Source organism: Bufo gargarizans, chromosome 10 (assembly GCF_014858855.1).
Source record: "Bufo gargarizans isolate SCDJY-AF-19 chromosome 10, ASM1485885v1, whole genome shotgun sequence".
NCBI lineage: Eukaryota > Metazoa > Chordata > Amphibia > Anura > Bufonidae > Bufo > Bufo gargarizans.
The window spans coordinates 117,994,852-118,006,915 of record NC_058089.1 but is presented as its reverse complement, the minus strand read 5'-3'; the positions used below and the strand labels follow the sequence as shown (position 1 = coordinate 118,006,915).

General features: G+C 48.1%; 1 protein-coding gene across 1 annotated transcript in view; it reads right to left on the bottom strand.

The window, feature by feature from the left end:
* The window catches only part of LRP3 (LDL receptor related protein 3), a 53,606-nt gene extending 41,746 nt beyond the window's left edge, over positions 1 to 11,860 (bottom strand). The window contains exon 1 of the mRNA XM_044269840.1: positions 11,533 to 11,860. Within this exon, the coding sequence (XP_044125775.1) occupies positions 11,533 to 11,587 (55 nt within the window). The 5' untranslated portion in view covers positions 11,588 to 11,860. The remainder of the gene's footprint in view (positions 1 to 11,532) is intronic.
* Positions 11,861 to 12,064: the final 204 nt, after the last annotated feature.

Sequence of the window (12,064 nt, the reverse complement as noted above, 5' to 3'; positions counted from 1 at the left end):
GTACCCAAACCCGAACTTCTTGACAGAAGTTCGGGCTTGGGATCGGTGTTCTGTAGATTGTATTATTTTCCCTTATAACATGGTTATAAGGGAAAATAATAGCATTCTGAATACAGAATGCATAGTACAATAGCGCTGGAGGGGTTAAAAAATTTTTAAAAAATAATTTAACTCACCTTAATCCACTTGATCGCGCAGCCCGGCATCTCCTTCTGTCTTCTTCTTTGCTGTGTGCAGGAAAACGACCTGTGGTGACGTCACTTCGGTCATCACATGGTCCGTCACATGATCTTTTAACATGGTGATGGATCATGTGATGACCGGAGTGACGTCACCACAGGTCCTTTTCCTGCACACAGCAAAGATGAAGACAGAAGAGATGCCGGCTGCTGCGATCAAGTAGATTAAGGTGAGTTAATTATTATTATTTATTTTTAACCCCTCCAGCGCTATTGTACTATACATTCTGTATTCAGAATGCTATTATTTTCCCTTATAACCATGTTATAAGGGAAATTAATAATGATCGGGTCTCCCATCCCGATCGTCACCTAGAAACCGTGCGTGAAAATCGCACCGCATCCGCACTTGCTTGCGGATGCTTGCGATTTTCACGCAACCCCATTCATTTCTATGGGGCCTGCGTTACGTGAAAAACGCACAAAGAGGAGCATGCTGTGATTTTCATGCAACGCACAAGTGATGCGTGAAAATCCCCGCTCGTGTGCACAGCCCCATAGAAATGAATGGGTCGGTATTCAGTGCGGGTGCAATGTGTTCAAATCACGCATCGCATCCGCGCGGAATACTCGCCTGTGTGAAAGGGGCCTAATAGTACCAACCAAAAGAGTAACACATTATTTATGCCCCTTGGTGGTGGGGGAACCATTCAAAAGTCTGCCATGGGGCCCAGGCTTTTCTAGCTACACCCCTGATGTAGACCACTGACCACAATAGTCAAATGTTGCCGTTGTCAACACTGTTGCTTTGCACATATTGAGCGGCTCTAGGCATCCATACAAGCACACACTTTCACCCCATTAACATTAACGAAGCCACAGGTTTACAAAAAATTGTGATTCTTCAGATCACATTTCCAAGAACTGCTTCATTTCATGAACCGCGGAGCTGAACCATTGTTTTGCGGTGGAAGCATGATGTGCATTTCTGCAGGACCATTTCCGGTATGTATGAATCTACCCTCAGGGCCCGAGAGGCTGCCCGTCATGGAGTGTTCAAAGATAATGTACAGCCTTAAAGGATCATCAAAACGGAGGCTGCCTGTCATCCGGCTCAACGTGTGCTTCTTTTGCTTATTATACAGAAAATCTTGCACTGTGTATAACAATAGAAAAGGTTCTGTGACCTGATTTGCCCGCGAGATTTTACTATTTAAAAGATATTCGGACAAGGGGTTTGGGAGTGAACCAATCATAGGTAATAAAAAATGCAAAAAAGATTGATTGCAGAAAGGGCAGCATAGGATCCTAGTCTCTACGGAGGAGCAAGCTGCCCCTCAGCCACAGCTAAAGACTAAGCCCTTTCTCCAGACATATTGTTGCACATGTTAAAAGATTGGGAGGATGAGATTTTTGTAAAGAGGTATTTATCACGTAGAGAAAGTTAATGCAAGCCACCTTAAATAAGGGAACTCCCGTATTGTATGTGAGCTCCAAATTCTGGGATTATAGGAATTCATGCATGTCTGTCTAGCCCCATGTCTGTCCATGGGTTGTGTCTTGTATTGCAGCGCAGGGTCATTGAAGTAAAGGGGGCTGAGCTGTAATATCGCGCAGGCACGGTTGGTGCTGTTTTTGGAAAAAAGCAGTCATCCATTTCTAGTCCTGGACAATTCCTTCAATAGGGGGTCGTGCAGAGCAACTGAAATCAAAATCCACTTCATTAGCAGCTGAGGCTTTCATGCAATTGCTCAAGTCGCTCTAGAATTAAGGAGCCTTGCGTCAGGAGTAGGAAAGGCATCACTGAAGGGTTTGTTAATTTTTGCACTTTCTTGCCAAAAATACCATTATAATGCAAGCTGCATTTGGTGAGGCCGGCTCGCTCTGGGCTGGAGATGAAAGGGAATCGGCTGCGGAGTGCAGAATTCATCTGAGAGGTTATTTCCTAGCAACTCAATACATGGAACAGAAGTGACTTACAGGCAGCTCCGAAATGTGCAAAACCAAGTAAAATCTGCAATTCTGGCCATAACAGTGACAGCTGGAGTGCTCACATAACAGTGACAGCTAGAGTGCTCACATAACAGTGACAGCTAGAGTGCTCACATAACAGTGACAGCTAGAGTGCTCACATAACAGTGACAGCTAGAGTGCTCACATAACAGTGACAGCTAGAGTGCTCACATAACAGTGACAGCTAGAGTGCTCACATAACAGTGACAGCTAGAGTGCTCACATAACAGTGACAGCTAGAGTGCTCACATAACAGTGACAGCTAGAGTGCTCACATAACAGTGACAGCTAGAGTGCTCACATAACAGTGACAGCTAGAGTGCTCACATAACAGTGACAGCTAGAGCGCTCACATAACAGTGACAGCTAGAGCGCTCAAATAACAGTGACAGCTAGAGCGCTCACATAACAGTGACAGCTAGAGCGCTCACATAACAGTGACAGCTAGAGTGCTCACATAACAGTGACAGCTAGAGTGCTCACATAACAGTGACAGCTAGAGCGCTCACATAACAGTGACAGCTAGAGCGCTCACATAACAGTGACAGCTGGAGTGCTCACATAACAGTGACAGCTAGAGTGCTCACATAACAGTGACAGCTGGAGTGCTCACATAACAGTGACAGCTAGAGTGCTCACATAACAGTGACAGCTAGAGTGCTCACATAACAGTGACAGCTGGAGTGCTCACATAACAGTGACAGCTGGAGTGCTCACATAACAGTGACAGCTAGAGTGCTCACATAACAGTGACAGCTGGAGTGCTCACATAACAGTGACAGCTAGAGTGCTCACATAACAGTGACAGCTAGAGCGCTCACATAACAGTGACAGCTGGAGTGCTCACATAACAGTGACAGCTAGAGTGCTCACATAACAGTGACAGCTGGAGTGCTCACATAACAGTGACAGCTAGAGTGCTCACATAACAGTGACAGCTGGAGTGCTGCCCAGTGACAGCTAGAATGCTCCATAATGATTGCCACAGTGACAGCTAGAGTTCTGCATAGTGACAGCTACAGCTGCTCATAAAAGTGACAGCTAGAGTGCTCCGTAATGACTGCCACAGTACCCCATAACAGTAACAGCTGGAGTGCTCAGTAATGACAGCCAGAGGGCCGCTTAACAGTGACAGCTAGGGTTCTACATAGTGACAGCCAGAGTGCCCCATAACAGCGACAGCTAGAGTGCCCCATAACAGTGACAGCTAGAGTGCCCCATAACAGTGAGAGCTAGAGTGCCCCATAACAGTGACAGCTAGAGTGCCCCATAACAGTGACAGCTGGAGTGCTGCACAATGACAGCTAGGGCGCCCGCATAACAGTGACAGCTGGAATGCTGCATAGTGACAGCTAGAGTGCTGCATAGTGACAGCTAGAGTGCTGCATAGTAACAGCTAGAGTGCTGCATAGTGACAGCCAGAGTGCTGCATAGTGACAGCCAGAGCTCCTCATAAGAGCACATGGGTGCAGGTGAACATGCAGAAGATCCGTACAAATTTCTGTGTGGATGTTTGTGCGATTCTGCACCCAAAATGCACAAAAAAAAAACAATTTTTAATGCGCATTTGATGCAGTTTTGCAGCAGATCTCGCCCTTCATTTTAAAACGGTGAAATCTGCAGCTAAAGCCGCAAACATAATTAACATGCTGCAGATCTGAAAATCTACATCGTAGGTCAATTTCCAAGCAGAAAACATCCACAAAGTGTACCTGAGAATGGTCCCCTCTCATACACTTTGCTGGTACTGTGCTATTCCATTCAGAAAAACGCACGTAATCCGCAACATGTGCAGGTAGCCTAATGGTGACAGCTGGAGTGCTCTACAGTGACAGCCAGAGCGCCCCATAACAGTGACAGCTGGAGTGCTCTACAGTGACAGCCAGAGCGCCCCATAACAGTGACAGCTGGAGTGCTCTACAGTGACAGCCAGAGCGCCCCATAACAGTGACAGCTGGAGTGCTCTACAGTGACAGCCAGAGCGCCCCATAACAGTGACAGCTGGAGTGCTCTACAGTGACAGCCAGAGCGCCCCATAACAGTGACAGCTGGAGTGCTCTACCGAGACAGCCAGAGCATCCCATAACAGTGACAGCTGGAGTGCTCTACAGTGACAGCCAGAGCGCCCCATAACAGTGACAGCTGGAGTGCTCTACAGTGACAGCCAGAGCGCCCCATAACAGTGACAGCTGGAGTGCTCTACGGTGACAGCCAGAGCGTCCCATAACAGTGACAGCTGGAGTGCTCTACAGTGACAGCCAGAGCGCCCCATAACAGTGACAGCTGGAGTGCTCTACTGTGACAGCCAGAGCGTCCCATAACAGTGACAGCTGGAGTGCTCTACAGTGACAGCCAGAGCGCCCCATAACAGTGACAGCTGGAGTGCTCTACAGTGACAGCCAGAGCGCCCCATAACAGTGACAGCTGGAGTGCTCTACAGTGACAGCCAGAGCGTCCCATAACAGTGACAGCTGGAGTGCTCTACAGTGACAGCCAGAGCGCCCCATAACAGTGACAGCTGGAGTGCTCTACAGTGACAGCCAGAGCGTCCCATAACAGTGACAGCTGGAGTGCTCTACAGTGACAGCCAGAGCGTCCCATAACAGTGACAGCTGGAGTGCTCTACAGTGACAGCCAGAGCGTCCCATAACAGTGACAGCTGGAGTGCTCTACAGTGACAGCCAGAGCGCCCCATAACAGTGACAGCTGGAGTGCTCTACAGTGACAGCCAGAGCGCCCCATAACAGTGACAGCTGGAGTGCTCTACAGTGACAGCCAGAGCGCCCCATAACAGTGACAGCTGGAGTGCTCTACAGTGACAGCCAGAGCGCCCCATAACAGTGACAGCTGGAGTGCTCTACAGTGACAGCCAGAGCGTCCCATAACAGTGACAGCTGGAGTGCTCTACAGTGACAGCCAGAGCGCCCCATAACAGTGACAGCTGGAGTGCTCTACAGTGACAGCCAGAGCGCCCCATAACAGTGACAGCTGGAGTGCTCTACAGTGACAGCCAGAGCGCCCCATAACAGTGACAGCTGGAGTGCTCTACAGTGACAGCCAGAGCGTCCCATAACAGTGACAGCTGGAGTGCTCTACAGTGACAGCCAGAGCGTCCCATAACAGTGACAGCTGGAGTGCTCTACAGTGACAGCCAGAGCGCCCCATAACAGTGACAGCTGGAGTGCTCTACAGTGACAGCCAGAGCGCCCCATAACAGTGACAGCTGGAGTGCTCTACAGTGACAGCCAGAGCGCCCCATAACAGTGACAGCTGGAGTGCTCTACAGTGACAGCCAGAGCGTCCCCATAACAGTGACAGCTGGAGTGCTCTACAGTGACAGCCAGAGCGTCCCATAACAGTGACAGCTGGAGTGCTCTACAGTGACAGCCAGAGCGCCCATAACAGTGACAGCTGGAGTGCTCTACAGTGACAGCCAGAGCGCCCATAACAGTGACAGCTGGAGTGCTCTACAGTGACAGCCAGAGCGCCCATAACAGTGACAGCTGGAGTGCTCTACAGTGACAGCCAGAGCGTCCCATAACAGTGACAGCTGGAGTGCTCTACAGTGACAGCCAGAGCGTCCCATAACAGTGACAGCTGGAGTGCTCTACAGTGACAGCCAGAGCGCCCCATAACAGTGACAGCTGGAGTGCTCTACAGTGACAGCCAGAGCGCCCCATAACAGTGACAGCTGGAGTGCTCTACAGTGACAGCCAGAGCGTCCCATAACAGTGACAGCTGGAGTGCTCTACAGTGACAGCCAGAGCGCCCCATAACAGTGACAGCTGGAGTGCTCTACAGTGACAGCCAGAGCGCCCCATAACAGTGACAGCTGGAGTGCTCTACAGTGACAGCCAGAGCGCCCCATAACAGTGACAGCTGGAGTGCTCTACAGTGACAGCCAGAGCGTCCCATAACAGTGACAGCTGGAGTGCTCTACAGTGACAGCCAGAGCGTCCCATAACAGTGACAGCTGGAGTGCTCTACAGTGACAGCCAGAGCGCCCCATAACAGTGACAGCTGGAGTGCTCTACAGTGACAGCCAGAGCGCCCCATAACAGTGACAGCTGGAGTGCTCTACAGTGACAGCCAGAGCGCCCCATAACAGTGACAGCTGGAGTGCTCTACAGTGACAGCCAGAGCGTCCCATAACAGTGACAGCTGGAGTGCTCAACAGTGACAGCCAGAGCGTCCCATAACAGTGACAGCTGGAGTGCTCTACAGTGACAGCCAGAGCGCCCCATAACAGTGACAGCTGGAGTGCTCTACAGTGACAGCCAGAGCGCCCCATAACAGTGACAGCTGGAGTGCTCTACAGTGACAGCCAGAGCGTCCCATAACAGTGACAGCTGGAGTGCTCCATAGTGACAGTAGGAGTCAGTGTGCAACTTATGCAAGGGGTGGGGGACCGGAGGCCTACCTTGCTCAGGGGCCATCGCGGTCGGTACCTGTCCCTGTCGGCCAGTCCGAGCCTGGATGAGCCCCAAGTCCTTTGTCCAATAGTGGCATCAGAGGACAGATTTCTAACTAGATATACAGGCTCGTCCATATGTGGCCATAATGGTTGACAAAACCTAAAATATCTGCCTATGTATGAAAGCACTTACTGTCTGGTATCATTATCTATAATGACTCCTAACCCCAGCTATTTATAGGATTGTCAGAAGCGCCGCGCTGTGACACATGATGTAATGCTTTATGAACAATGTTACACAACACTTCAGGAAATGTATACATTTCCAGATAATGTCACATGAGCGCCTGATACAATGTAACCCCCAAGCACTGTTCCTGCCGCCTCTGAAGTCATCAGTTTTAGCTCTTTCACACATTTATTCAGAATATGCAGGAGAATCAGACACAAAGGGGTCCATTCGCTTCAGGTCGCTGTGAACCACACCTGCCGAACACTGCTAGTTACTGCTGAGTCATAATGTGAACAACACTGAATCTTTCACAGCAATGATCTCCAACCTGTGACTCTCCAGCAGAAACTACAACTCCAAGTAGGCAATGATAAACTTGTCATGCCATGTTAGGAGTTGTAGTTCCTAATTTAGTAAATTTAGTAAAGCGGTTATCTGCTGCCAGTGTTTCCTTTCAGCCGTTTGCTGCTTGTTTCTTGCAGCATTTCCTGAAGGGCCGGCGCACGTCACTTCCTGTGTTTTATGGGTTGGATCATGTGACCTTGCCAACCAATCCTAGCCCTCCTGCACATATATAAGTGGCTCAGCCTCCTTCCCAGATGCCTCAGTGTCAGGGTGGATAAAAATCTATGATTTTAAAAAAAAAAAAAAATCAGATTTTTTTCATTTAAATGGGATTTTTTTTTATTTAAATCGGATTTTTTTTTTAATATGAAATGCTTTTTGAGGAAAATATATTACCATCCAAAGGTTATTCCATCATGAAATAAAGATTAGTTTTTTAATTATGTAGAATAAGGCTGTATATGTTTAATTTTTTGGGTAAATACATTCCATGAATCCATTCACAATGTCATGCTCTTCCAGAGGTTTTTGTAAGATTATTGGGCAGTTTCTCTGCCTACAAGATATTATCACAGATGCTTGGTTTACTTTTGCAGTTCTCAAAACTGAATTTGACTCAGCAGAGATCACATGCCTCTTCTTCACAGCAAAAATGTTATAACATGAACAGAGTTGAGAAAAAGACCTTAATCCTAACTTCTACAAACCTATGAATACAGAATCAACCTAATCAAACTAATATGAAAAGTTGTTATTCTAAAAATCTTCATCTACTTGCCTATTATAAGTTATACCAGAAAGAATTAGTCTTTATGTAGAAAACTATGATTTAAATCAAATCCACCCTGCTCAGTGTTAAGGTCCTTGTGTCCTGCTAAGGTCCCTGATAGTTGCTTGTGGTCCTGGGCTCTGCTACCTGTTTGATCCCTGCCTGCTTGCCTTGACTCTCCTGTTGCTGACCTGGATTGCCTGACCTGTGCCGCCTGCCCTGACCTATTTCCTATCTGACTTTGCCTCTGCCTCATCCTTCGGTCCTGCACTGTTGCTCCTGGTAATGACTCGGTCTGCTGACAACGCCTGTACCTCTGGTACCTTTCTCAGGTACCTCCTGGACCAGCTGCCTTGTGTGCCTATCCTCCTCAAGAGGTAGCGACCTGGTGTTCCCCTCAGGAAAGTCTATCCCCACCATCAGGGGTACTGTGATGATCGAGGGGTTCACTTAGACAATGCCCTTAGAGGAGGTAGGACACGTGGCACAGTGGGTTCACACCCGCTAGTTCGTGACACAAGTGAATGGGGTTTCCAAAACCCTGTTCACATGCAAAGGAAAATTTCCGAGTGGATTTCAATCAGCATGGCAGAAAAATACTTGCTGTAGAAATAACTGTTACTTATTTTGGGTGGAAAATGGGAGGAATAAACTCCCATTGAATGACGATGTTGCTATTCTGTGGGTCAGCTGAGGGGTAACCTCAGATATATGCTACGGAAGATGCACAGTGGGGGTGAATATGATGTGTGAACATAGCTTTATTGGTGCAGCCAAAAAAGAGGTACATTAGGAGACATGGCTTGCAAATAAAAAAAAGAATCATTACTCACCTCACCTGTCTACTGCCTCTAACGTCTGGTACTGTTCTGGTCTCTACTGTTCTCCACTTCCTATTCCTAGCTTGACACACAGGAAATGGTTGGAAATGCCCAATCAGCTAATCACTGGCTGAGGGGGGTCACCGCTGTGGCCAATGACTGGCTGAGTGGGCATTTCCCCTGTCAAATGTGGATCAGGAAGTGAAGAGCAGCAGGGATTGGAGCAGTGATAGAGACTGGTGAGGTGAGTAATGCCTTTTATTTCATTTCCAACCCATTCTGTTAAAAAATTCACCCAGTAAAACCTCTTTAACCCCTGTAGAAATGCATGGGCTTTATCTATTGTGAAATATAATAATCATACACTATTATACATGGGACAGCTACAGAGGGGTAACTTAACGCTTGTCTTGGGCCACAATGCAAAACTTGTAACAGGGTCCCGACCTACCATGTGCCATTTGTGCCTTCTTATGTAGCAGAGGGACTCTTTGTTTGGGCCCCATTAGGCACCATGGCCTGATTGTGACCATTACCACTACGCTCCCCATAGCTACAATCTTACACAACATATCAGCGCAAATAGCTAGACATTTGGGTCCAGTATGAGGATGGTATTAATAGTACAAGCTGTATGATGTGGAGAAAGTGATATTTGTCAGAAGGTTCTCCATGCAATGGTACCTCCTCTTAGGCTAGGTACACGTTATTTCACATAGAAGGAACCTCGAAAACAGATGTCTTACAAAACAATGGCAAATAAGGTGTATTCTAGGGGTTGTCAGCTGCTTCTCCCCGTGCGCGGATGAAAACACTCGAGGTCAGGGGGGGGGGCTTTCTAACAATGGGAGTGAGAAATATGCGGATTGCACACGGAATGTGTCTGTATTTGGTGGATCCGTGGTTTGGTGGACCGCAATACGGACATCGTCCTGTACATGAGGCCTTGATGTGTGTAGTCACAAAGCAGTGGTTTACCAGGGTCCGTGGTGACACCATGGAAGCATGTCCTACTAGTGATTACAGGTCCTCCATGCAGGTTATAGTCTAGGGGTCCGTCAACATCAGTGATACAACACGTGTTTGGTCGGTGGTCTGCATGGACCATTGGTAGGAGATGCACTGGGAGCTAAATTTCAGCCTAGCTGAATACGGATGACACCCGGACCAAACACGGATCCTTGTTGGACATCTTCACAGAAGGACGACCAACCATTTTGTCAGTGGTTGTGTGTTTTAGCTGGTATTACATATCAGCCCCCTTCACTTGAGCTGTAATACTAGACACTGGCCATGGACAAAAGCGAAAAAAAATAGACTTTTTTTTTTTTTTAAACAAATTTGTGACTAAATTTAAAGGTGTGAGTCATGTAGTATGGCTGGATGTGGTCTCCTCTCTCGTAACCCTGTTCTGATCTTCTACATGGCCTGGCCTCCACCACAGAGATCAATGCTGTCAGGATCCATCTCGCTGACATTCACCTGTCAAATACAACAAAGAGCGCGGACGGTATAAAGACAGGAGTGCGCGCTCTATCCCTGCAGGGCTTGTCCTGTAGGAATACTACCACGCGTTCTGTTGTGTTTAGATTGGGGTTGTCGGGTTAGTAACAGCAAGAAATAGCATAAAATAAAGAGAAAAATTACCCATTACTCATTAAATTTTCCCCACCGCTCTGGTGGTCAACTGGCAGCATTGATCTCAAATGTGGAAGCGAGGACAATTGGCCAAAATAAAAGATGCATCAAAGTGAAATCACATCCTATGCGAGCGCATAAAGTAAGTAACTAGATGTGCTCACACCTTCTACAGCCCCAATTTTTATAGGGTTCCACGAGATTCAAAAAAAGTGTGTCCCCCCCCCCCCCCGAGAAACAGCGCCATTCTTGTCCATGGGTAGCACAGTGATTGGAGCTGAACTGCAATACCAGACAAAACCCATGGATGATGGTGGCGCCTTTTTAGGAATAAAAAAAAGTACCCTTTTTGTCCCATCTCATAGAACCCCTTTAATTTCAAGAGCAGCAGCCGAGAGCGCCCCCCCCCCCCCATGATTTGATGGTAAACTTTTTACGCCGATATATTTGCTTTTTTATTTTTGCATCTCTGATTTATTTAAAGGGGTTATCCTACCATAATACGCCGAACCCATCACAGGGTTAGCAGAACCTCAGGCGGTCCGGGTGTTGCAGACATAATATGCCCCATTATGACCCAGCCTAAATTATTTAAAATCGGATAGGCTACCCCCCAATATCCCACTGCTCCGATGTGACCCTTATGGAGGTCTACGAAGAAGAGACCCAGGAAGCTATTTGCTGAGATCCTCACACTGTGTTCACCATTTGCTGTCATATATACATCCCCCACCATCACCTGTCCTAACAATGCGCCACGCTCCTGACAGCCAATGGCACTTGATGCCCACCTGTAATAATATTACAAGAGGTTTGTGTTGGCTGCCGTCAGCTGTTGCCGGCTGCTGTGTGCAGCAGAGATGGATGCAGGAGCAGCGGTAAGGGCCACAGGAGCAGCCCAAGTCCTCAGTGGCACATTTAGCAGATGAGATCATAGTATTAACCCCTATCAACCCTGATGCAGACTGTACGGACAGCAATGGAAGCCACTGCAACGGCGCAAAGCTGGGGGCACAATAGGAGTTATTGGCATTGCATCCAGTAGACACCCCCCAATATCACGCACTATGTAATCCTCTGCTGTGGTTATAAAAGGAAGGTAAGGGGGTGCAGGTACTCACCAAAGCAAATGACAGATATATGATGGAGAAAGTCCAGCCTGGCAGAGCTGTGCATGGTGTTGAGGGGGGCTGTGTTCCTTTGTCAGGCAGCCAGGGGGGTGCAGGAGGAGAGAGGCTCCACATCAGCTGTGTCTTTTGTTAGACAGGGGATGAGCACTTGTCATTTCCAGCAGCACATGCATTGAGTGAGCCTTTCTCTGTGTGTGTGCTGTATGGGAGGAGGAGTGCAGGCTGGAGGAGGTGGGGAAAAGGAAGCATCTCCTGGTGCAGCAGCTGATGACACTACTTCCTCATACACACATTGCCAGACCCCCCAACCCCCTCCTCTTCTTCCCCTGGCACTAGCACCATTCCCCCTTATTCTAGCAGCAGGATAGCCACTCACCTCAATACACCTAATGGCAGAAACCACCCCCAATACTGCTCATCTCTATCTGCCTCCCTCTCCTGGTCAGTCAGAGTACTGCACCTCAGGGAAGTCACCAGCCCCATGTCCCTGCACTGAGATCATCTGGAAACCCCCCCCTGGGTC